Source organism: Drosophila hydei, unplaced genomic scaffold, assembly GCF_003285905.1.
Source record: "Drosophila hydei strain 15085-1641.00,03,60 unplaced genomic scaffold, DhydRS2 tig00000001-arrow-pilon, whole genome shotgun sequence".
Taxonomy (NCBI): Eukaryota; Metazoa; Arthropoda; class Insecta; order Diptera; family Drosophilidae; genus Drosophila; species Drosophila hydei.
The window spans coordinates 8,164,340-8,189,229 of NW_022045643.1; the positions used below are offsets into that span (position 1 = coordinate 8,164,340).

Below are 24,890 nucleotides of genomic sequence, written 5' to 3' on the forward strand. Positions count from 1 at the left end.
TTCATAGCCTTTATATACATATTAAGATATCGCAGTTAACATTGATTTCTGCTTATCAGCATCGTTTGATCGATCAGTGCGTACTTATCAGTATTTGTAGTTTGTGTTCAACATGCGCCCATCAAGTATTTTTTAATTGAGTTCAAGACTTTTGGCATGAATTCCGGGAAGACAACAAATCTAATGTCACACAGTCTGCTCAGCCACACCCCAAGTGTCGATGCGTCGATTCTTAATTGGTTATGAATGAAGTTCATAATGATACAATGAAATGATAATACTTCTCCACCCAAAATAGTAAAAACATTGTTAAGAATAATTAAAGCTTAAAGCTCTATAGTTCTTTGCACACTTTTCATAGTTTATTGCGTATTCAAATTCAAGCGCAAGCAGCTTCACAAGTTTTAGTCCTGGAGTCCCAGTAGAGATTGGATGGACAGTCTTTTATATAGCCGCGATCACCATCGCAATGCACAAACTTGTGACAATTGTAGGGATATGGTAGAAACTCGATTCCTGGATGATTCATGCACATTGCGTCGGTATCCACGGCAGGCGTCGTTGTTGATATGGAAATTGTAGTTCCTGTGGACTCATTCTGCTCGGATGTCGATGTTGGGTCTTCGCTTGTTATCAACGTTGTCCGTCCGGACGTTTCTTGTGTGGAAGTTTCTAGATTTTCAGTGGTTGTAACACCCGATGGACTGGGTGGCAACTCTGTCGATGTACCTTGTGTAGAAGTTTCTGTATCTCCAGTGGGAGCTATAGACGTTTCTTGTGTTGAACTATTTGGATCTCCGGTTGGTGTAACTTCTGTCGTTGTCTGCGGCAAGCCTGTAGATGAACTATTTGGATCTACAGTAGGTGTTGAGTCCGTTGAATTTGGGGGTATCTCTGTAGAAGGTTCTAGTGTTGAACTGTTAGGATCTTCACTAGACGTTACTTGACTTGAGCTGTTAGAATCTCCAGTTGGTGTTACCTCCGTCGTTGTGTGCGGCAACCCTGTAGGTGAGCTATTTGGATCTTCAGTGGGTGTTGAGCCCGTTGGATTTGGTGGTAACTCTGTAGATGGTTCTTGTGTTGAACTATTTGGATCTCCACTGGGAGTTATGTCGCTTGTTGTCTGCGGCAATCCTGTAGACGGTTCCTGTGTTGAACTATTTGGATCTTCAGTGGGTATTGAGCCCGTTGGATTTGGTGGTAAATCTGAAGTCGGTTCTTGTGTTGAACTATTAGGATTTTCAGTGGGGGTTACGCCTGTTGGATTTGGTGGTAGCTCACTAGACGTTCCTTGACTTGAACTGTTAGGATCTCCAGTTGGTGTTACCTCCGTCGTTGTCTGCGGCAACCCTGTAGGTGAGCTATTTGGATCTTCAGTGGGTGTTGAGCCCGTTGGATTTGGTGGTAACTCTGTAGATGGATCTTGTGTTGAGCTATTAGGATTTTCAGTGGGGGTTACGCCTGTTGGATTTGGTGGTAGCTCACTCGACGTTCCTTGACTTGAACTGTTAACATCTCCTGTGGGTGTTACTTCAGTAGTTGTGTGAGGCGACTCTGTAGACGTTCCTTGACTTGAGCTATTGGGATCTCCTGTGGGTGTTACTTCAGTCGTTGTCGGCCACGCCGTAGACGTTTCATGTGTTGAATTATTGGGATCCTCAGTAGGACTTTGTGGCGACTCTGAAGTTGTGCCTGGATCACGAGTTGGTCTGATCTCGGATGTTGTCTGTGTCGAACCAGTGGGTGAAGCACTAGTTGGCTCCTCAGTTGGTTCATCATCAGTTGGTGTTGGTTGAGTGGTAGTCGATTGAGTGGAGGTCGGTTTAGCGCAAGGCGGTGCAACTGTTATCGGAGCTGGAGTAGGTCTTACACAACTTGCAGCATTCAGTGTGTTTATCAGTAGCAGCAACTGCAAGGATATTAATACACAGGAGACCACTGAAATGAATAGAAATGTTCCTTAATGTGAGCTTGGACTATATCAATTGCGCAAGTTCCACTATTTAGAAAACTTACATCTCATTTTGTTCCGGAATCAAGTGTTAATCAATACTAGAGCAGCTGCGAGGTATTCACTTGATATTTATAACACTTGGAAATGCAACTATGTGTGTTATTGCTCTATCAGTGTCTAATTAGTCTATAACAATGCACTTAACCAATTATCTTATCTCAATTTGTTGATTTGCATACGCTTACATTAGCAATCAGAAATTGACATTATTGTTGCCCTTAATCAATGGAAGAAAGTAAACAAAGAGAAGAATTCTGGAAAATTGTTGACAAAAGTAAAATGTTTAACGATTTGATAATTAAATGTTATGTATTTTTTAAAATTGTATAAAAGAGATTTGTATTTGTAAACTGCCTCAAAGTATGCAACGTAATTGATAGTGTATGAAATCGGAGTAGCTTGTAGTAGTATATATGCTACTATTAGTTGAAATTGGTAGTAGAATTGGCATTAGTCTCACATGCAAGTAAGTGGGCATATATATAATCTGTCTCCATGAATATATATTCATATATACACTCAAATATATTCTTCGGCATATGTTAATTAGTGAGACTTAAGTGACCTGAGGCTTTGGATTTGATAAGTCTATATAAGAACAAAATAGAATAGACCCAGCATACAACCTCTACAAACATTTTATTTTTGTTTTTTAATTTATTTAGATTATTCTCTCCTGCAAATATTATCCAAATATTAAAAAAGTAAGAAATATGTCACTAACTGAACTAAATTAATCATCTTCTTTTCGTTAATAAATGTAATTACAACATTAAACAAATACTAAGCTCGCTTATCGAGTTCCGTTTATTGAGGGCCTTAAATGAAGTGCAAATCAATTGATTATAGGAAAATCGACCATATATAAAGTCTAATAGTTTTGCAAAAATCCAGTCGAAGCTACACGAACTGGCAGAGCGCACAGAGCAGCAAAGAGTACAAAATGAAAGGTTAGTTCAACTATTCAACTATTTTCATCAACATGAAACACAGAAGACTTTGTCTCAATGCCCCTTAACTAGTGGCAATTATTGGAATACTACTTATCCAAGTGATAGCCGTGTATGCGCAGCCCATTGATGACTATGCCACAATAGGAACATCAACTATCATACCGGAAGTCAGCGAGCCACAAACTTCTTCAACAGCAAATGCAGAGAATTCCTCAACAACTGCAGAAGCTGAAGTAACTGAGACACAAAACTCTTCAGCAACAAATGCAGAAAGTGTGCCAACAACAATTGAACCTTCTACAGAAGAAACGGAAGCAACAGAAGAAACTGAAGAAACAGAGACAACTGTGCCACCAACTTCTACAACAGAAGATGCAGAAACCACTGTCGAACCACCCGTATTATGTGATGAGGGAGTCGCATTTCTGCCAGCGCCTCAGTGCAATGATTACTACATGTGTCTATATGGTGTAGGCATCTTGAAGTCATGTCCAGACGGTCTCTACTGGGATCCCAGATGGAATATTTGCAATTGGGATTCCTCACGTTGCGACAATGGATTGCCAGAATCAAATTGCTCAGATGGTGTTGAATTTCTACCCGTCGAGTCAGATTGCACCCAATACATTCAGTGTGTTCACAATAGTCCAATACAAATGACATGTCCAGGCTATCTATTCTGGAACCAACCACTTCAAAGATGTGACTACAAATGTGAATTTTAGAAACTTGCTAAATGAAATTTTAATTTGTTAATGTTATTATTTAATAATGTGAAAAAGTGAATCATTCACTAAGCGTGTTAAAAGCAATAAATTTATTGAAATTGTTAAGTTGTATAGCCTTTTGTGTGATATCAAAGTTGACATAGATATAATGCAATAGCTCTTGACTGTGAAGACTATCTCAGACCTTAACAATGGAAAACAGTAAAGTGCAACAACTTACAGATAACACTGGGCTTCACATTAATATAGATAACAGTGGGTAACTTATGGAACATGTAACACATGGCGAGAAGCGTATCAATAGTAAAGATAATATAGAGGTGTATATGTCTATATGTTTATATGTCTATATGCCTAGATGATGTCTATATGATGTCTATATGGAGTCTATATGAAATCTTTATGATGTCAATATAATGACTATATGATCTCTATATGATGTCTATATGATACTTATATGAACTCTATATGAAGTCTAAATGACATTTATATGAGGTCTGTATGATATCTATATAATGTCTATATGATGTCTATATGACATCTATATGATGTCTATATGAAGTCTATATGATTTCTATATGATATCTATATGATGTCTTTATGACATCTATATGTTGTCTATACGAAGTCTATATGATGTATATATGACATCTATATGATGTCTATATGATTTCTATATGAAGTCTATATGATGTCTATATGACATCTATATGATGTTTATATGTTGTCTATATGATGTCTTCATGATGTCTATATGATGTCAACATAATGTCTATATGATGTCTATATGATGTCTATATGATCTCTATATGATGTCTATATGATGTCTATATGACATCTATATAAAGTCTATATGATGTCTATATGATATCTATATGAAGTCTATATGATGTTTATATGATGTCTATATGATGTCTATATGATGTCTATATGATATCTATATGATGTCTATATGACATCTATATAAAGTCTATATGATGTCTATATGATATCTATATGAAGTCTATATGATGTCTATATGACGTCTATATGATGTTTATATGATGTCTATATGATGTCTATATGATGTCAACATAATATCTATATGATGTCTATAATGACATCTATATGATGTCTATATGACATCTATGTGATGTCTATAAGAAGTCTATATGATATATATGTGATGTGTATATGATGTCTATTTATCTGCATATCTGTATTTTCTTTATTTATATGCAAATTACGCTGAAATTATTTATTTTTCCGCCGCTATCTATCCTCTCCAGTTAAATGTGAACTATGCAGTTGGTGCTGCTTAAAAATAACCTATTTGTTTATCTGAAACTCTCTAATAATAATACTTGCTATGCTTTGTATGACAATCGTCAGTTCTTCTTTGTTTATAAATGAAAGTCTAGCCAAAAAAGAAATCAATTAGCTAAGATTATGGGAAGTACCAAGTGGTTAGCGCAGAAGAAAGAAACAAAGTACAAAGAAACAAAGTACATAACATAGGTTTATGCCATATCTTAACAAAGCAATTATCAATGTTTCAGAGAACAAAATTTGTAATTAAAAGATGATTTTGCTTCTGTATTTTGGGTATAAAAGTCAACGGATTTCAGCCTGCAAAGTCAGACCAATTTTTTGTGTAAGCGGAGTAAATATGAAAACTTTCAGTAAGTAAAGTAAAGTGAGCAAATATAAAGAAAACATTTCAATTCTCGTTCTTACAGTTGTCGTGTTGTTGCTTGCTGGCGCAATCAGAGCTCAAAATCTGAGAGACGTAAGAGAATGGTTTGGATTTATAGAACGACAATTAAAGCAGTTAAATATTCAATTTTCAGCAATGTAGGGGCATTCAGTATGACTTGTTGCCGCACCCGGATACCAACGAAAAATTCATTGTATGCGCCTATGAAGTAGCCGAAGTGCGTACCTGCGATAAGGAAGAGCAAGAACAAAAGTGCTTCGATCCCATCCAGAAGGCCTGCAGTGTGGCTTCTTGCACAGCAACCAAGCCCGCCGACGAGGATATTGCCAAAGAGATTTGCAAGAGCATGGGCCAATCAGAGAGAATACCATCGGTGGACTGCAACCATTTCTGGATCTGTTTAGCCCACATGGAACCCGTCTATGTCACCTGTCCCCAGGGCAAACACTTCTCGCGCTCCGAACAGGAGTGCATTTCGCCAGCGCTGGCCAAGTGCCAGGCCCCAGAGAAGCTCTGCACCTCCAATCTAAGCAGCTACGCAGCTGAAAACTGTAATGAATTTTACGGATGCACCGACAACAAGCTGGTCAAGCGCAGCTGCGCATACGGCGAGGCCTACAGCGCAGTGGCTGGCTCCTGCGTAAAGGATATAAACAATAGCTGTAGAATCTATACCAAGCCGGACTGCGAAAACCCAGCCAATGCCAATGCCTATTTCGCTCACAGCGACTGCTCCAGGTTCTACATTTGCGTACTCAATCAGGTCTATGAGGGCAAGTGCGCCGATGGCTACGGATTTGACAGCGTCAGCTCCAATTGCAAGTACGGCATCTGTTAGAGCAACAACTTAATAAAAACACACGCATAAATTTGAATCGCTTTATTTGAAATGAACTTCAATTCGTCTTGGTTAAACACATATTTTGTCGCAGGTGAGCAGCTGGGAGTTCCAATACAAGTAGGGCGGGCAAGTCTTTACGAAGGGCATATAGTCGCACTGAATGAAACGCGTGCAGTCTCCGGGATAGGGTACAAAGGTGCCCAGCTGACCTTTACACAGCCCATTGAGATCTCCCTCGTTGCGACTTGAAGGCTTTAAACAGTTATTCAGCTCATTGACATCACATCGTTGCAATTGGGCATTCCAATAGGAATTGATTGGACAAGTCAGCGTTTGTGTCTGGTAGTAGCGATTGCAGTCCCCTGGGTAGGGTCTATAAGTAATGCCATCTGCTAAGATGCCATAAAATATTTCTGCTGAGCAGAGGTTAATGCAGACAGCGAATGCACAGATTTTCCAAGCTTGCAATAACACTGTGAATAGAAATTTAAAGTTGAAGAATTGGTTTGAATGTAAAATGTACTCACTTGTCTCTAGTGGAAAATGCGAGCTCTGCTGCTCTACTGCACGGCTTTATATAACATTTAAAGGTCAACAATACAAAAATCAACAAAAATATCTAAATCAAATATAGATTAAATGGCTTAAGTGCATAGCCAGAGCTTGACCGGTTAAGTGGCTTTGGCTTAACTGCAAATATGTGAACATAAATGTTAAAGAAAAGCATATATTATAATAGCACTCGACGAAAGAATTTATTTAGATCCGAAGTAGTTAATACAGATAAGAAATCATATAAAAGGACGGATGTCAGCATAAAGATCATTGAGTGCTTGCTACTGGGCTCGGCTGATACGAACATTAGTAAGTGTTTCTATATCGAAAACTGAACACAAAGTCAGTTATTTCTATCTTTCAAGACGATGAAATTTACGGTCTTCATTTGCCTGCTTGGGGTTGCCGTTGCAGCTGCCAGCTTTGGTAATGTTGGTATTGGTTTGGTAAGTCGCATCGATCCGATTGTAAGTTAAATATTCAACAATTTTATCTACAGCCCATCCAAGTGGAGCCGCCCGTTGAAATGAACCAGTGTCCAGTCTATGATGATCCCAATCACATTGTCATGTTCCCCTATCCCAACGACTGCCGCAAGTACTACGCCTGCGTGAATGGCATGGCCTATGCACATCAGTGTCCCGACAATCTCTACTGGAGCCAGCTGACGTATCGCTGCGACTACAGGCAGTATGCCACTTGCGATAATTTGCCATATCCGGATCAGACGCAGTACAGCGCATATCCAGGAGATTGTGGACGTTACTATGAGACGCGTATTCTTAGCTGCCCCAACAATTATTACTGGAACGATCAGTATAAGCGCTGCGACCTGCCAAAATTGTCGGGTTGTCGAGCATATGGAACGGCACCGCCGCCACTTAACACCCAAATTCCTTTTGAACCAACAGCTGCAACGCCGCCAGCCGTGCCCAAGCCATCCATTCAGCCAGAGTACACTGCACCCATCGATCCGGAAAGCCTATGCAAAGCCTCAGCTAGCCAAATGGCATATCTCGCATATCCCGGAGATTGTCACAAGTTCATTAACTGTGGTCCAACAGCTTCGGTGCTCACATGTCCCATCGGCTTATACTGGAATCGCAGCACCCAGTCTTGTGGCTCATCCCAAATTGATTGTCAGCCGTACGACCTTTCAAATGCTTTATATCTATACAATGCAGAACAGGCTTGAATATCTTTGATTGATTTACATATATAAGAGGTTGATTGACGAATGACAAAATGTGAAGGGAATTTATCATAAATTCTTAACAAGAAAAATTCAATAAAAACTACTTTTTATGCAATGAAATAGAACGTTTTTATCTTTAGCTGAATTGCAAGCTGAATGGTATCATTAAATTGAAGATAAATATATTTATTGTTATTAGTTGAACTCTTCTTATAAATAGAAATATTATTGTAGTAATATATGATAGGAAAATATCCTTGAATACAGAATTTCAAGATATATATGATATATATATAAAAGTCCTGATATGATATTTGAACATTCTTACATAAAACAAGAATTCAGCACATCCAGAGTCTAAAGTTAAGGAATAGTGTAAAACGAGGTTACGACATGGAGATGTCCAGCCTCGTCAGATGACTTAATTCCATTTTCGAAGTCTTTCCTTGCAATTTCATTGCAGCCAAAACAGCTTCCAGGCTTTCTCTTATGTCGTACAATTGGCTAGCTGCGCTTGCATGCAGCTCCTGATTATTGGATTGAATTCCTCTCCAGCTGGGCACACGTAGCCCACAGCAATGGGCTTTTGACATACAATATATTTTGAGCAATTGTGCGGATAAGGAACCAGCGAGCCTTCAGTTGTGCCTTCGCAAAGGTCATTGGGCTTGGATTGATGGGACTCGGTGGTTGTTGTCACAGGGAATTCAGTAGTGGAAGTTGGTGTCACTTTACAGCCGGCAAACCAGCTAGCCATGCAGCGCTTGAGCGTTGGACTAAACTCTTGATCCTCGGCGCATTCGAAGATCAGAGGATTGGGTGTTTTACACTGAATGAATTTGGTACAGTCATTGGGATAGGGTACTAATTCATCTTCCTCTACACCCTCACAAGGATCACTGACTTCAGGCTGTGATGTTGGCGCAGAAGAAGTGGTTGTAACCACCTTTGTAGTCAAAGCTGTTGTGGTTGAGGTGTCAGTCTCGAGACAGGCGTCGGGCGAAACATTGACACCACATTCACCACTGACGGGATCGTAGAACTCGCCGCCGCTGCAAACGCCCATCATATAGACCTTATCATTTACGCAACGAATGTACCACTGACAGTTTGCTGTAAATGGGAATGTTTTGTCGCTGTTATACATGCAGATGTCCGAAGAAGGTGTCGGCAGAGGTGGCGCCACTATCGGGGTATCGCAATCGCTTTCAGCCGCAAGCGTACACTGCTGCTCTGCCGCACTGAAGTAATATACAGTAGGGCAGTAAAATGCTATAGGCACTGGCTCTGCACAAACGATATATTTGCGACAATTATCTGGATAGCTAACATATTGTCCGTTTGGTAATCCGGCACAAATCTGCGGATCTAGCTGATCGGTTGTTGTGGATGGCGTTTGTGGAGTTGTCGCTGCAGTAGTTGCTGCTGTGGTGGTTGTTGTGATAGGGCTCTCCTGGCACGCTGTGGGCGACACATCCTGTTCACACTCTCCCGTCGCCGGATTATACCAAGCATTATATATACAATCGACAATGGCAGACTCTCCATTCCCCAAGCACATTATGTACTTCGTACAGTCGATAGTTAATGGATAAGAGACTCCCAGATTCTGATCAGCGCAGCGATCTTGTGGACTTTGAGTTGTGCTTGCTGCGGTGGTTGTTGTTTCAACTTCCTGGCAAGCTGTTTTCGGCACATCTCGCCCACACTCGCCTGTCTTTGGATCATACCAGGCATTTACTGGACATTTCGCTTTGTAATACTGATCGTCGCCCAGACACAAAATATACTGTTGGCAGTCTTCAATATATGGAAAAGATGTACCCAACTCTTGGCCCACACATTTCGTGAATGTTTCTGTAGCCGTGCTTGGTGTTTGTGTTGTTGTCAGTGCTGTAGTCTCATCATTGTAGCACACAGCGTCTTCGGCATCATCGCAAATGAGTATAACGGGATTAAAAAGAAAGTGGTCGGGACATTTCTGCATTATCATTTGCTGATCAATGCAAACCATGAACTCATCACAGTGCTGCATGGAGGGAAACACAGTTCCGCTCGGAACCTTCAGGCATTCGGGATCTGGCGTTGGCCTCTCTAATTCATTACATTGAACCGATTCGGGGACATCAGAAATCTGTAGATCTTTATTGAAGAGTTTACCGTTAGAACAGAATTTGAGCTGTGCTCGTGCATCGCTGCATGACACATATGCAGCACAGTCGTATGGATACTCATAGAAGCCAGTTGGCAAGTCTTCACAAAAACTTGGGCTCAATTCAAATTGTCTGTCGAGTCTAGTATTCCTGGCTGGACTACATTGAACAGCAAGAACTAACGATAGGATAAACATGCTCCAAGTCCAGTTAAAAGCTAAAAAGAAAAAGGAAAAAGGATATAATGAGCAACCAGGGCGTGTGATGTCTCTATATAAAATACTATAAATACTATATATATAATAAATATAAATATATATATACTAAATGCATATGGCTATTTGAGGTTGCCTCTTTTAGGCATTTGCGTATTTTATTTCTCAAATTACATTTTAATTATTGTTTTCAGTTAATAGTTAGGATACATCGTTGTAACGTTCATCGTATATATACTTTGTGTGCATCTAGTGCTGAATACATCCGGTATTCTCGGGCAGATCGCAAATGCCCTTCTGTCCGTTGAAGTATTTGTTACCGCAGCTGACCTTCAGTGCTTGCTGGTGGCGGCAGATGTAGTAGTCGTTGCAGCGCTTAGGGGAGGCCAAAAGAAAGCCGTCAGGTTTGCCAACGCAAATCATTTGAATTTGATCATCGACGGATGAGAGGCCAACTAAAGCCTGAGCTACTTCTTTAAGAGGACGACGGTTGGGACGGGCACGAATCGGGTGCTTAGCACTCAGTGCTGACATGCCCTTATTCGCTTTTCCACCTGGGCACGGTGTTGTTATGATTCCAGCGCATGTTGTTGTCGTTGAACCGCATGGAGTGGTAGTAGTGCATGTTGTCGTGGTGCAAGTTGTCGTGGTGCAAGTTGTCGTGGTGCTAGTTGTCGTGGTGCAAGTTGTTGTGGTGCTGGTTGTCGTGGTGCAAGTTGTCGTGGTGCTGGTTGTCGTGGTGCAAGTTGTTGTGGTGCTGGTTGTCGTGGTGCAAGTTGTCGTTGTTGTCGTCGTTGTTGTAGTCGTAGTACATGGAGTTGTTGTTGTGGTTGTTGTCGTGGTCGTTGTTGTTGTCGTGGGGCATGTTGTGGTTGTTGTTGTTGTCGTCGTTGTTGTGGTTGTTGTAGTCGTTGTTGTAGTAGTTGTGCATGGAGTTGTTGTGGTCGTTGTTGTGGTCGTTGTTGTAGTAGTGGTGCATGGAGTTGTTGTTGTCGTTGTTGTGGTTGTTGTTGTTGTCGTTGTTGTAGTCGTGGTGCACGGAGTTGTTGTGGTTGTTGTAGTGGTTGTGGTAGTGGTTGTTGTTGTTGTGGTCGTTGTTGTAGTCGTGGTGCATGGAGTTGTTGTGGTCGTTGTTGTGGTTGTTGTTGTAGTCGTTGTTGTAGTCGTGGTGCACGGAGTTGTTGTAGTGGTTGTTGTTGTTGTCGTAGTGGTTGTCGTCGTTGTTGTAGTCGTTGTTGTAGTCGTTGTTGTAGTCGTTATTGTAGTCGTTGTTGTAGTAGTGGTGCAAGGAGTTGTTGTGGTCGTTGTTGTGGTTGTGGTTGTTGTAGTGGTTGTTGTTGTTGTCGTCGTCGTTGTGGTCGTGGTGCATGGAGTTGTTGTGGTTGTTGTTGTTGTCGTCGTTGTTGTAGTCGTTGTTGTAGTCGTGGTGCACGGAGTTGTTGTAGTGGTTGTTGTTGTTGTCGTGGTGGTTGTCGTGGTGGTTGTCGTCGTTGTTGTCGTCGTTGTTGTCGTCGTTGTTGTAGTCGTGGTACATGGAGTTGTTGTGGTTGTTGTTGTTGTTGTCGTGGTGGTTGTCGTGGTGGTTGTCGCCGTTGTTGTCGTCGTTGTTGTCGTCGTTGTTGTCGTCGTTGTTGTAGTCGTGGTACATGGAGTTGTTGTGGTTGTTGTTGTTGTTGTCGTGGTGGTTGTCGTGGTGGTTGTCGTCGTTGTTGTCGTCGTTGTTGTCGTCGTTGTTGTCGTCGTTGTTGTCGTCGTTGTTGTAGTCGTGGTACATGGAGTTGTTGTGGTTGTTGTTGTTGTTGTCGTTGTTGTGGTTGTTGTTGTCGTTGTTGTTGTGGTTGTTGTAGTGGTTGTTGTTGTCGTCGTTGTTGTAGTCGTGGTACATGGAGTTGTCGTTGTTGTTGTGGTTGTTGTTGTTGTTGTTGTTGTTGTTGTTGTTGTTGTTGTTGTTGTTGTTGTTGTTGTTGTTGTTGTTGTTGTTGTTGTTGTTGTTGTTGTTGTTGTTGTTGTTGTTGTCGTTGTTGTTGTGGTTGTTGTAGTGGTTGTTGTTGTCGTCGTTGTTGTAGTCGTGGTACATGGAGTTGTTGTTGTCGTTGTTGTTGTGGTTGTTGTTGTTGTTGTTGTTGTTGTTGTTGTTGTTGTTGTTGTTGTTGTTGTTGTTGTTGTTGTTGTTGTTGTTGTTGTTGTTGTTGTCTTGTCACCGGTGCATGGCGGGGTTGTTGTAACACACGAAGGAGTTGTGGTGGGCTTAGTGTTTTCAGAGCACGGCGGGCGAGTGGTAACACTTGGAGGAGTAGTTGCCTGGCAAGGACTCTGCGTATCTCTAACTGTAGCCGATTCGCGATTTACGTCAACAGTTTCAATGCAGCCTGGATTGTGTTGCACACATATGCCAGCTGTAATGTCAAAGAACTTAGGGCAAGTGTACTCCTTGGACTCTCCACGATAACATTCAATGAATTTTGAACAACTGCCGGGCACAAGAGCCCGCAAGCCATTGGGCTTTCCTTGACAAAATTTCTGACCATATTGTCGATTATCCACACTGGCGCCAAGTATGGTGCTTGCCGATACTGCTATGAGCAGTAAAGTTAAAGCTGCAAATGGCCAAAAATGCGTTAGGACAACAATTCAGATGAATTGCTGGCAATTCCGGCTGCTTACCATATAAGTTACGCATAGCTGATATTTAGTAGTTTGCCGGAGTTACAAATATTTTTAATTTTCAGCTTCCCACAGCCTAGACAGTACTGAGAGTAACTCTTCGTCCCAACACGCTTATATACATATTGCAGTACTAACCAATTTGCCAAAAAAATTATTTTTCGCGCTGCTGCCTCATTAGCAAAGTAGATTCCTGGCTCCATCCTTATCAAATATTGATATCGAGATCTTTATCGTAATTTGTGCAAGTGTTTTGTTAGCATCTTCAATACCCTCTGCGGTAAAAGCAGTCGATCTTTGCTGTATATAAATTATTAACTGAAAACATCAGCTGCATAATATACTCTAGACTTTCAAGCAATCAATATTAATATTTATAAATTAAATATTGCTTGATTTTTTTTTTTTTCAAAAATTATGTTTTCTTTCCGAAGTACAAAATGTATGGTATCTCCTAGTCAAGCGTCTCAAATTCCATGCTCATAGCTGTTTTATTTATATCGGAGCATTTAATAATGATTATGAACAGAATGAAGGCTTTCGGAAATGTTAAAGGCTTTTTCATCAATTAATACTAAAATAGAAATTCATTTACTGCACGTTTAAATTAAAATTTAATTTAATATTTGATCACATGTTATTGATGATTTAAATTAGCACACGATATTTCATATACAAATTAAATGTCATATGAATTTTATATTTGTTAACTTATAATTACAAATTAATAAAAAAAGTCACGAATTTTATTTAATTATTTATATTATTTATATTATTATTTGATTAAAGTTTATTGATTTTTAGTACACCAACCATTTACCTTTCATTTTGATAATTAGCTTCTATTATTTATTTTATTTCAGCACTTTTAATTTTATGCTTTTTTACACTTTTTATATTTTCCGTATTTTATTCTTTAATATATGTAATTGTTTATTGTTTCACGGTTTGCAAGCAACTAAAGTCACAAATATTATTCGGGGAATATATTATTTTTTGGCAAGAAAATTCGTAAGGAAACTGATAAACAAACGTTAATCATATCGAGATACAAGCCACTTGGGTGATAATAGACTACACACACGGATAAGATTTAAAAAGAATTCCATTTAAATTCGTAGTATTAATTAAAAAATATGAGATTCCGGTCAAGGGTAGCAAGTGAATGAAGCACATTGTTTATTGTTTTATACCCTGAACCGATTGTAAAAGGCAATAGAGTATATATATTTTTAAACATGTATGAAACAGGCAAAGAAATCGTGGCAGACTCCATTAAGTATATATATTCTCGATCACAACTACGAGCTGAGTAGCTAAAGCCATGTCCATCTATTCGCCGGTATGAACGCTGCGATCTCGTAAGCCCCAAAAGCTAGCGACTGACAAGGTGAAGTTCTTACTCCTGCAAATTTATTATTATTTTTCATGAATGTCATTATCGCACTCCAGAGCGAAGCACAGACCGCAGTTCAGTACAGGCAGCCGCTACTTAAACTGTGAACTTTGTAAACTGTGTATTGGGCCAGCATAGAATGCTTGAAATTTCAACTTATAGCAGGGTTCAGGGTATCTCCACGTCGAGCACACTTACTTGATTATCTATAGATTTAAAAACTTTTATGATTCACTGAAGAAAAGGAGTCAAACAAAAAAATATTTACTGCGATCGTCGACAGCTTATTTGGTCTATGATATCGCTAATTTCATAAAGATAAGAGCAATTAATTTGATATTTCTACTACGACTGAAGCTTTTCTAGTATCTTATATAGGCGCTGTTTATACAGACTTCACTATACTTTCAGGCATACTTCAATATGTTAAATAGCATACTTTTAGGAGGTTCTTAAGCAAAGTATCAAATACAGATGAGGTCAATGAATTCCTTGTTCTCAAGGTTAGTTTTTAGCATCAAGCTATGAATCCTGAAATGCTCTTTCTCTGCTCAAAGCGATACGCTTTATTCTATTCATTACCTTCGTTAAATATTTAGTATTACATTTGAGTGGGAAACTAGACTGTTTACCGACTTGGAACAAGTTTTTACATTTGTCGCACATGAGCGATTTAATCAATTCTGTGTACGAGCGATAGGCAAGAAAGTTACCTGCGTATCTATCACATGGGGAGAGGTGCCGATAATATTATCGCATTGTTCAATTTACATATTGGCACTACATACTCATTCATCATTCCGTCTATATAAAACACGACTCGATGGCGAGTTCATGCAGTTTATACGAGAATTTGATCATGACCGGAGTCATGAAGTGGCCTGTGACACTTTGGATAATTCTGATTATAAGTCAAGCAGCTTTCGCCCAACTTAAGGTACAATATATGACGACCTTAACATAATTACTATATAAATATATAATACTCTATCTTATAGGATGCTTCAACGTTTAAAGCATCAATTTGCAAGGGCAAAAATGGCATTCTGATGCCAATGTTTGGCAAATGCCGCGGATACTATATTTGTAATGATGGCAAAGCTATAGCTGGATCCTGCGACGAGGACAGTCGATTTAATCCTCTGACTTTGCATTGCGATGATGCGGACAATGTAATTTGCCCGTACGAAACATCAGCTGATGACGAAGATGAATCGGACATGGACTCTTCTGAAGAAGATCAATTTGATCTGGATAGTGATGAAGTCGAGGAGCCGCCTGTTGTTATGAAACCATTGAAGCGACCAGCCAAGCCGCCCAAGGACCCTCATCATGATATATGTCTAGGCAAAAGAAATGGCGTAACCCTGCCCAAAACAGGATCTTGCACTGAATACTTTGTTTGTAAATCGAAAAAGCCCCAGCTACGGCATTGTCCAGGCCGACAACACTTCAGCTCAGCCCGCAAAATCTGCATGAAAGCGTCTATGGCCAAATGTTCCATCAGCCCGGAAGAGCCCAAGTCAAGTCCGGCTATTACAGCTGGCTTCTGCTCCGACGAGAAGCAAGATGCTCTGATTGCCCATAAGGACGATTGCAGTAAGTTCTTGCTCTGCAGCAATATGATGTTCCTAGTTATGGATTGTCCACAAGGACTGCATTTCAACACCAAAGCTAAGCGCTGCGACTACCCAAAGATCGCCCAGTGCAGTATCGATAAGAAGACAACTAAGAAAACGAAGCCAAAACAACTAAATAAGAGAAAGCCAAAAGCATAAACTTTCTAAATATATATGTACCTATATCTGATGCAATTTTAATATTTGAGACTTGTTTTAGTACTTAACGATTCTGACACTCAGATGTGGATAGTAAACTTCTCGAATGACTTTTGCTTCACTTCATTACAGTTTCACTAGGGATTCATTTTTATAATCACATAGTGAAAGGAGTATATTGGCTTGCCTCGTCTAAGTTGTTAGATATGTCCTCTGCTCGCATGGCTTATCGGAAATAGCTACATTATTTGCATTACGAACGCTTTTACTGTTGGAAGTTAGAAGGCTGAGCCATTGGAAATTGTTATATGGAGACATCTGAACTATCCCCAGATATAAACTACGCTCATTGGGATGCCGCAAATGGCGTAGAACTATAGCTGCTACAGCTAAGTCTTAGCCTGCTCTGCCAAAAATTCACGTATCCATACTATATAGTTTTTCCCTTAGAATCCTTATGATCATAGAAGTTACTGTTGCTCCTTTATAAAGACTTTGAAAGCCTTATATATACACGCCTACAGGGAGCTACACAGTCTTGGAGCTAGACTCAGCCGGCGGATAGACAAAGAAAGTATAAAAAACTTTCAATGGATAATGCCAAAATTGAAACAATATCAATTATTGGATAAGTTTAGCTACTTTTAGTACGATTTAGTAGTATTTTAATTTCGAAATCTAAACAGCTGAGTGTATGGAAACTCACACATAGTATTCCAGCAACGGCATAATATCGTATGACACTTTCCATATTTTCTACAATTCTGACAACTTCTCGATGTCAAGCAACCCCCCGCCACTATGTTTTGATTTCGAAAACTAAGAATCGGAGTATGTGAATGCAGCGTTAAATACGTTTATTTATAACTTTATGGCCAATCGCAGGTGCGAATCTTCTCGTTGAAAACTAAGCCGGCGACACAGTTGAAGTTAATCTCACATTCACATTGGCATACGATGTAGCCACCACTGGAGGCAGACTTGGCATCGGCGAACATGGCGCCATCACGTTGTCCGACGCAGCGACCCTTGCTCTCACAGTAGGTGCCCGAGGGACCGGCTGTGGGTCCGCTTGGCGGTGGGCTGCCGTCATCGCATTGGACAACATCGGGGAAGTCGCACTGCTTGGTAATGTTGTTGAACTGCAGATTGTTGGGACAGGTCTGTTGAATCAGTTGGCCGTAAAGGCAGTGAATGAATGCGGAGCAGTTCTTATCGACGGGTCCAATCCAATTGTTGGGCTTATCGCAGCATTCGGAATCGCAAACCTTGGGTATGCAAACACCCTCAGTGTCGATAACGCAAGTCTCCAGACTGGCATCGAAATAGGTTTGACTAGCGCACTTCCTCTTGACTAACTTATTATCCAGACATATGAAGTAGCCTGCGCAGTCAGATGAGTCTGCACTAAGCTCTCCGTCCTTACATGTTACTGAAACGCACTGGCCGTTATCCTGCTCGCACTGGCTGTTAGCCGAGTTCCAGTAGTAACCAGAGTTACAGGAGGCCGAGACATACTCTCCGTTCTTGCAGACTTGATATTTGGTACAATCGGAGGCATCCACTTTGGTATCTCCTTCTGTGCATGCACCGGGCGCACCGGGCTCACCGGGCGCACAGGGCGCACCGGGCGCACCGGGCTCAACAGGAACGCATTGGCCGTTGTCAGGTTCACATTGTTGGTTGTTTGAATTCCAGTATTGTCCGCTAGGGCACGACTTCAGAACGAACTTTCCCGTACAGCAGCCGTAGTACTGGGTGCAATCGCCTTCGACGGGCTTGGTATCGCCGGGTTGACAGCAATCATCATCGGCTGCAGCTCCAAAGACCAGGGTCACAGCAATGGAAAGGAGATACACTACAGGTGAATAGATGAATCAGACATAGAACTTGATATTGTGTGAGCTCAATAATGCTCGTATCTTACCAAATTTGAGGTTTCTATTGTGAGCCATTTTCGCAGTCCGCTTGTTAGACGACTTTTACCTAGGTAGAGAATTCGCTTACTGACATTTTCCGGCCCATGCCTCAGCTTTTATATTTTGCCGCAATTAAAATAATGAAATGTTTCTGCTCAAAGACGGATGCAATTGCCAACAGATAAAGGAAAACCGGTGCTACTGATCATATCGAACACAACATTGATTTCTTATCAAAATATTAAAATGTCTAAAAGAAAGTAGAAATTGGTACACAAGCAAGATACCGAAATACATATCTCATTGACCTAGAAGGAAGAGTATAAACTCATCTCACAATTTCAACTAACAGTCGATAGGCCTACTATGGCGTATAGCATACTCTACGGAGTGCAGAACTAGAAAGTTTCAAATAAAAATTGAGTTGATTTAACTATTAATAAAAATATATAAACTATACAATTTTCTTTCAATAATTGCTACATATAACAAGTAAGAAAGCTCTGTACGACTAGGAGATCCCCTGAACCCAGTCCATATTGTCCATGGCTTGTATCGCTCACTAAAAAAAATTGAAATTAAATACCAAGATTCGAACCAACATTGCCAACACCTCCACTTTATAACGTTCATTCATAACATTGACAATTCAAGCGCAATTCACTCTCAATTTCAATTCTTGGAATAAAAAAAATACACGCCTTTTGCCACGTGCTTTTGCAAATTGGCCAAATGTTTTGTTCAATAACTTCTGAATTTCTGATTTTAATGAAATTTTCAGCATAAGATTTATAAATTTGTTTCGAGTGCTTGTCAGCTTAGTAAAAATGCAAACCCCCTCACATATGGCCTCTAATTTCAGCTAAGCTTAATTTGAAAGAATTTGGGAAATTCGAACCGTTATCCAAATTATAACAAAAATCAAAATTGTATAAATTATATATAAAACTAAATACAAAATTTGAAGGATCTAAGCCGTACGAGATATAATTTAATAACGGCATTTCGTTTATGTTTTTAATCGATAGCAATAAATTACTTATTATCGATTACTTCAAACAAATTTGACAAGTCAAGTCTCTAGCACTTATAGTTGCTGTGATCGACACGTTCACACAGACGGACAGACGGACAGACATACAAACGAACAGGGCTCAATCTACTCAGATCAAGTATATATATATACTTTATGGAGTCTGCCACGCCTCTTTTGCCTGTTACATAAATTTTAACAAAACCATTATAGCCTGCCCCAATGAGCAGACCATTTGACTTATAGCTCTATCGATAGAGCTTAAAGCCGATGCAGCAGATGCTAACTCTGGAACTCTTATTTCGTCTCGCAAAGATGTAAATGAACATATTTTTTAGTCATTCCTTAATTATTTCTGTCTGCTGGTATGCTCGAAGTTCAAACAATGCCTTAAAAACATTTTAGATATTTATGCTTAATTTGAATTACAAATTGAATGCTTAGAGGCCTAAGGCTGTAATATAAACATGAGCTTCATTTTGATGCCATTTAAGTTGACGCAGAGCATTGACCTTTGGTGTCGCCCACACACGCCTGGATTGCGGCATCGAAGTAAAAGCCACGAACACATTTCTGACTCACAAATTCTCCCTTCACACATAGGAAATAGGCAGCACAGTCGTGGGGATCGAGCTGGATCTCGTTTGCTGTGCACTGATCGTTACGCGATTGACATGACTGAATTGTGACGTTTCAAAAGCTTCCGCATTCGCAAGTCTTGCGAACCAAAGCTCCATTGCAGCAGGCAAAGTAGCTGCGGTCATCATGGGGATCCTCCTGTGTCTCGCCGTCTGTGCAGCAGTTTCTAGCTAGCGATGCGATCGAGTGCCATAAGAGAATGACCGCAAGGAGCACTGTGCAATAAATTTCAAATATTTTCAAGTCTCTCCAAAGTATTTCACACATTTATACCGTATTGCTGGTTCTGTAAGCGTTCGAGGTACATTTGGAGCTCGAGTGTTTACTAAACACCTGCATGTTTTTCTCACCTTTTATATTTACCTTTTATTCGCCTATCAAAATTATGTTTCTGCATGCGTCTGATAATGGAGCCTGATAATATATTACACGACTGGCAATATCTAACTTGTTACAAGACTCGTTTGATTTATTTTAAATTATTTTAATTAAAAAATTCTTGAGTTGAAAAGTGAAAATTTCCATGGAAATTTTTAAGAGGGCAAACCCCCTTCCCCATTAAAATCAAATTTGTATGAATTGGGCAAGTCAACACAAAGAACCTAATCACAATCCTTATATATAATATAAAAGCTAATATGCTGATTGAAAATCTCTAGTGGGCGAGCTATAAAGTTCTTATCTTGACGTTATAAAGATTTTTTTTTAGGGTTGATAAGACCTTTGGATCTTTTCCAAATTAATTGTTTACTGTTTTGACTTGTTACTATCTGACTCAACTATCAGAGCAGGCTCTACAGAAGGTAGGTCAAACAGGCAAGAGTCTAGTCAGAGGTATATAAATCTTATGATTTCCATAATCATTATTGTCATTATTATTATCATTATTATTGTCATTATTATTGTTGAATCGTCATATATACCACATGGCAGTAAAATATGAGCGAATACAGAAGATAAACTGATGCTCTGGATCCATAGGACAGCAGGCTCAGTGACGAGCGCCGCCACCTGAGTTCGATGTCGTGTCCCAGTCGCAAACCTGAGCCGTCTGATTGAATTTGGTATTGGCATCGCAGGGCATGGCAATCGGACACTGGCACTGGCAGACGAAGTAGCCATTGGTATTCGGATCGGCAAACATTTTGCCATCTCGCTGGCCAGCGCAAACGCTCTGGTCGCTGCAAGTGGTGCCCGAGGGACCGACCAGCTCGCCGTCATTATCGTCTGTGCTCACTGGCGTGCAGTCCACTTCCCACGGATAGTTGCAGGCATTCTGCGTGGCATCGAAGTACAAGCCGCTGGGACAGCTTTGCTCCGTGCAGCAGCCGTGGTTGCATTGAATAAACTTCGTGCAGACGCCAGAGATCTGCAGCAGAGTTCCGTCCGCTTGATTGACGCAGTCCTGGCGCTCATCGCTACAGTAGCCAGGCAAGTCACCGTCACCACCGCCCGGTGGACTAACAGGCTCAGAGGGATCCGTATTGAAGGTGGTCTCCCCGGTGGTCGTCACAATGGGCGACGTTTCCGTAACGCCAAAGTCCGGGCTGCTGGTCGGGCCGCTGGGCTTCGTGGTCTGTTCCACTGGTGCACAAGGTGTGGTTGTCTCCACCGGCTGATCGGGACACTGCTCGGCACAGCACGTACAAACGCACTCATCATCGACGACAGCCTTGCCGAACAGCAAGAGCCCGGTGCAGTCGGCACGCCACTGGAAGTCGCATTCGCCCAGCTCCGAATTGAAGTGGAGACCCCGTGGACAGCGGCGAATCTGGGCAACTTCTTGCTCCTCGCACACAGCGAATCTGGCGCAATCCAACGGCAACGGCAAACGCGTGCCGTCCGCCTCATCGGCGCAAATATTCGACCATTGCGCAAACGCACTCTGCGCTCCAATCAGCAAGATCAAACCAACTGCGAAGGGAAATCGATGAATGAACTCAGTTTTTACTATAGGATTTTTTACAATTTACCAATTTCTTTTCTTATTTTGCACATTTCTCCGCCTGAGTATCGAGCGCAACTAATGATCGAGCGCGTTGGCTCAGTGGCATTTATGGCAATGGCTAGGAAAATTTAGGCACCCATATAGTATATCAAATCAGTAGTCAATCGTCTTGATAATACCAATAAACGTATTTACCTCTTGATTAATTCTCCCTGCATGCATCGCGTGTGTAATTACGCACTTGTTGCTGGATACGAAGCCCTCTTATCGATAGCAACTATCACAGTAAAAATGCGAAAAAAGAAATAGAGACAAAACCTTTTCTAGTTGGAGCCGTGCTCAATATTCACTCGCAACTTGTTATGAAGCGTTAATTTCTGTTCTGCCACCGGCGATAAGGCATTCATCTCTATCTCTCTCTCTTTCTTACTGTTATCAGACACACTCAATAGTTCATTCATTCGGCTGTTGTTTAACAATTCTTTAGCTATTAACTCCATTGTTCAAAGCAGCGATTGCAATCTCAAGACAGTTAAAGCCCTGGGCGTACTTAGCTCGTCTGGCACACACTTATTATGTGAAACGACATCATGACATCAATTACAAGTAGTTTAAGCTAGCTTTTGACTATCTGATTAGCTAATATATGCCTATCATAAACAAAGCTCTTCAAGTTGGCCAAAAGTATGCAAGGAAATGTGTTTTCTTTTAATTATTTAGTAACATTATTAAATATAGTTATTTTATAGCATACTTTTTCTATTAGGCCTCTGAGTGGGCTTATTAACAGGCTGGAAACAGGCCAGAAAACTCCTTCAAACTGCAAATTAACTGATGCTTTTGATATGCACACTTCATCAACTGACGTTGTCATGCTTGCACGACCGGAAGGTTCTTAATTTGCAACATTTGGCAGCAATCAAATGTTGATTTACGCGAAGCTTCTGCCGCGTTTCATTGCACTCAGAGAAAAGAATGAATTCTGCGTTGTTAGTGGAAGTCAGACTTAAAGTCTAAAATAAATGGCAATCTAAGCAAACACAAAACTAAACCCTTTTCAAAGGATATATAATTATAATTAAATAAAAATAAGCCTAGCCTGGATGAGGCCAGGCATCGACTCACACAAGATGTAAGTAAAAGTAGTTTCAGAGGGAATTTAAGAGAATCATCATATATGCCAATTGAGAGCGACATACAAAGGTTCAGCTAAGACCAACCAGAAAGCAGAGGCAAAGAGGCATAGTTTCTATATAGAAAATAGAGCGTAAAGATCTTTGAAAATATTATGAACAAGCGCTCAGCTCATAGCTAGCTGCGTATTATAACTAAAAGTCTACTCACATAATTCTATCGACAAATAAAAATGTACTTTAAATATGAGCTATCAATAAGATAATCGTAAGGTAACTATTACATATGCTCCCACTTTACATTCTCTTATCAAGTCTAACACACTTAAAGGGTATTACTGGGTCTGCTTGAGGCATTATAGCTGCTGCCATTGAATAACACTTTGATAGGTAAGCGATATTTGCACAATTAAGACACAAAACAAACACATGGACGGGGCAGATGTCACAGCTTTATATATGTATAGCAAAGAAATCGTTGAATTATATGTATATATATATATATATATATGTATGTGTGTGTGTGAGGTATGACATGTACTGTTAGATGGAAATAATTGTGCACCTTGATGCACAGCGGTGACTGCGGTGAGTGGCTTCCTGCTTTGGGTCGAGCTAGATGGGATCCGCATTTGAAATTGAGACCGAGACAATTCTAATTATTTTTATAGAAACATACGCCGAGGTACGCTTGAATTAAATTACCAAAGCAAAGAAACTAAACTGCACTAAGACTTGGCCTGCAGAAGGAAAAGAAGAGCAACAAATGTGTAGCTTTCGGGCTAGACGCATGGCTGGCAAAAGTTGGGTTTATGGGTGTGCATTACATGGTAAGTGTTAGCCGTCTAAGTAGGGTGCACACACACACAAACACAGACAGAGAGACTGAGAAGGAGGACACCCGTCCAGCAAGGGAAAAGCCAAAGACAGAAACACGAGTTGATCGACAGACAGTCAGAGTACAAGGGACAGGCATACGCTCGATCTATTGTAAAAATCTTCTCAGGTGTAACAGGTTTCTCAGATTTAAGCGCTGGCTGCGCCTCTGGCCCGAACAGTCGTCTGTGACACGTTCGCTCGCCTCGTTATCAACAGTCGTGATCGCGTAGTGCCCATCATCATAGCTGCTATCTACTATGCCACAAAGCACACCACACCACACCAGTTCAAATTGAAGAACTGAGATCGATTGGTGCATAGATAACGCCCAAAAAGTCATTTCATTTCAATTCTAGCACCATTCGAAATCAGTGCTTTTTATTGGAACCGCTCAACGGTGCATGGAAGTGTCTTAAGTGCCTCTGCGAAAGTCCAAAACTCTGCTGCTATTTATCTATATATAAATATATATATTTTATATATAAACATTTATATATTTGCTGTCTTTTTGTAAGTATGCGCGCTGCAAGTGACATGTTCGGAAGCCCCCCAAGTGCAGCGACATTTCCCATTGACTTGAGCAGCAAAGTACACAATATGAATCACATTATATATCAACTATATCATTGCTGATTTATATGTATGTATTTATATAATTATTTTATCGCATTTACCGCGTGACCACACAAAATTCCCAAATTTGGAATGTCAAATTCTTTCTTTTCTTCTCGTTCATATATTATTCTGTTCAGCGCTATAAATCGAGAGATTTACGAACTTCATTCTCAAATTTAATGACTCAATTTTCAAATATTATTTATTAAGGTCAATTTCATGGCAAAGAGATTATTAGGAACAAGCTAGAAAGCTCCAACTGATAACCCAGATACTTGAGGGTACTTCATACTTTATATATATATACTTTAAAACAAATTAAATAGCAAAGTTAATAACTTGTGCAAAAATTTCTTAACAAACTTTATCGAAAAGTTTTTAATGATAATTTTTGAACCCGTTTTTTCTGCCAGCTTCATTGAGGCAGCATATACCTAACATACTTTCTGTGTTCAGCGACCTTAACAAACTAAAATATAATTTTCATAATACAACAGTTTCAGTCGAAACTATTCAGAAGACCTATTCATAAACAG

General features: G+C 40.3%; 9 protein-coding genes across 9 annotated transcripts; 4 read left to right on the plus strand and 5 right to left on the minus strand.

The window, feature by feature from the left end:
- Positions 1–330: 330 nt before the first annotated feature.
- Positions 331–2,066, minus strand: LOC111599225 (mucin-2). Its single transcript, XM_023314822.2, has 2 exons — positions 2,017–2,066; positions 331–1,938 (listed from the first exon to the last, which is right to left on the minus strand). The coding sequence occupies exons 1-2, from the start codon at positions 2,021–2,023 to the stop codon at positions 380–382; spliced, it is 1,566 nt and encodes a 521-aa protein (XP_023170590.2). The 5' UTR covers positions 2,024–2,066; the 3' UTR covers positions 331–379.
- An 837-nt stretch (positions 2,067–2,903) lies between these two features.
- LOC111599227 (probable chitinase 10) lies at positions 2,904–3,800 on the plus strand. Its single transcript, XM_023314825.2, has 2 exons — positions 2,904–2,964; positions 3,037–3,800. The coding sequence occupies exons 1-2, from the start codon at positions 2,958–2,960 to the stop codon at positions 3,690–3,692; spliced, it is 663 nt and encodes a 220-aa protein (XP_023170593.2). The 5' UTR covers positions 2,904–2,957; the 3' UTR covers positions 3,693–3,800.
- A 1,543-nt stretch (positions 3,801–5,343) lies between these two features.
- Positions 5,344–6,229, plus strand: LOC111599260 (peritrophin-1-like). The gene is made up of 3 exons (XM_023314859.2): positions 5,344–5,356; positions 5,414–5,463; positions 5,525–6,229. The coding sequence occupies exons 1-3, from the start codon at positions 5,344–5,346 to the stop codon at positions 6,227–6,229; spliced, it is 768 nt and encodes a 255-aa protein (XP_023170627.2).
- A 1,096-nt stretch (positions 6,230–7,325) lies between these two features.
- On the plus strand, positions 7,326–7,982 carry LOC111599261 (probable chitinase 10). Its single transcript, XM_023314860.2, has one exon. The coding sequence runs from the start codon at positions 7,356–7,358 to the stop codon at positions 7,980–7,982; it is 627 nt and encodes a 208-aa protein (XP_023170628.2). The 5' UTR covers positions 7,326–7,355.
- Positions 7,983–8,469: 487 nt separating this feature from the next.
- Positions 8,470–13,030, minus strand: LOC111599264 (mucin-2). The gene is made up of 3 exons (XM_023314862.2): positions 13,015–13,030; positions 10,612–12,947; positions 8,470–10,116 (listed from the first exon to the last, which is right to left on the minus strand). Exons 1-3 carry the CDS (start codon positions 13,028–13,030, stop codon positions 8,470–8,472), a joined length of 3,999 nt encoding a protein of 1,332 aa, XP_023170630.2.
- Positions 13,031–15,262: 2,232 nt separating this feature from the next.
- Positions 15,263–16,216, plus strand: LOC111599226 (probable chitinase 10). Its single transcript, XM_023314824.2, has 2 exons — positions 15,263–15,347; positions 15,409–16,216. The coding sequence occupies exons 1-2, from the start codon at positions 15,270–15,272 to the stop codon at positions 16,186–16,188; spliced, it is 858 nt and encodes a 285-aa protein (XP_023170592.2). The 5' UTR covers positions 15,263–15,269; the 3' UTR covers positions 16,189–16,216.
- Positions 16,217–17,057: 841 nt separating this feature from the next.
- Positions 17,058–19,812, minus strand: LOC111599265 (latent-transforming growth factor beta-binding protein 2; the record flags this gene model as incomplete). Its single annotated transcript, XM_030225762.1, has 3 exons — positions 17,058–18,046; positions 18,116–18,169; positions 19,653–19,812. Coding segments are annotated over 3 exons (1,203 nt in total), but the record flags the coding sequence as incomplete, so codon positions are not given.
- LOC115482826 lies at positions 19,765–20,086 on the minus strand. The gene is made up of 2 exons (XM_030223015.1): positions 20,053–20,086; positions 19,765–19,994 (listed from the first exon to the last, which is right to left on the minus strand). The coding sequence occupies exons 1-2, from the start codon at positions 20,084–20,086 to the stop codon at positions 19,834–19,836; spliced, it is 195 nt and encodes a 64-aa protein (XP_030078875.1). The 3' UTR covers positions 19,765–19,833.
- Positions 20,087–20,654: 568 nt separating this feature from the next.
- On the minus strand, positions 20,655–21,851 carry LOC111599232. Its single transcript, XM_023314830.2, has 2 exons — positions 21,753–21,851; positions 20,655–21,693 (listed from the first exon to the last, which is right to left on the minus strand). The coding sequence occupies exons 1-2, from the start codon at positions 21,775–21,777 to the stop codon at positions 20,771–20,773; spliced, it is 948 nt and encodes a 315-aa protein (XP_023170598.2). The 5' UTR covers positions 21,778–21,851; the 3' UTR covers positions 20,655–20,770.
- Positions 21,852–24,890: the final 3,039 nt, after the last annotated feature.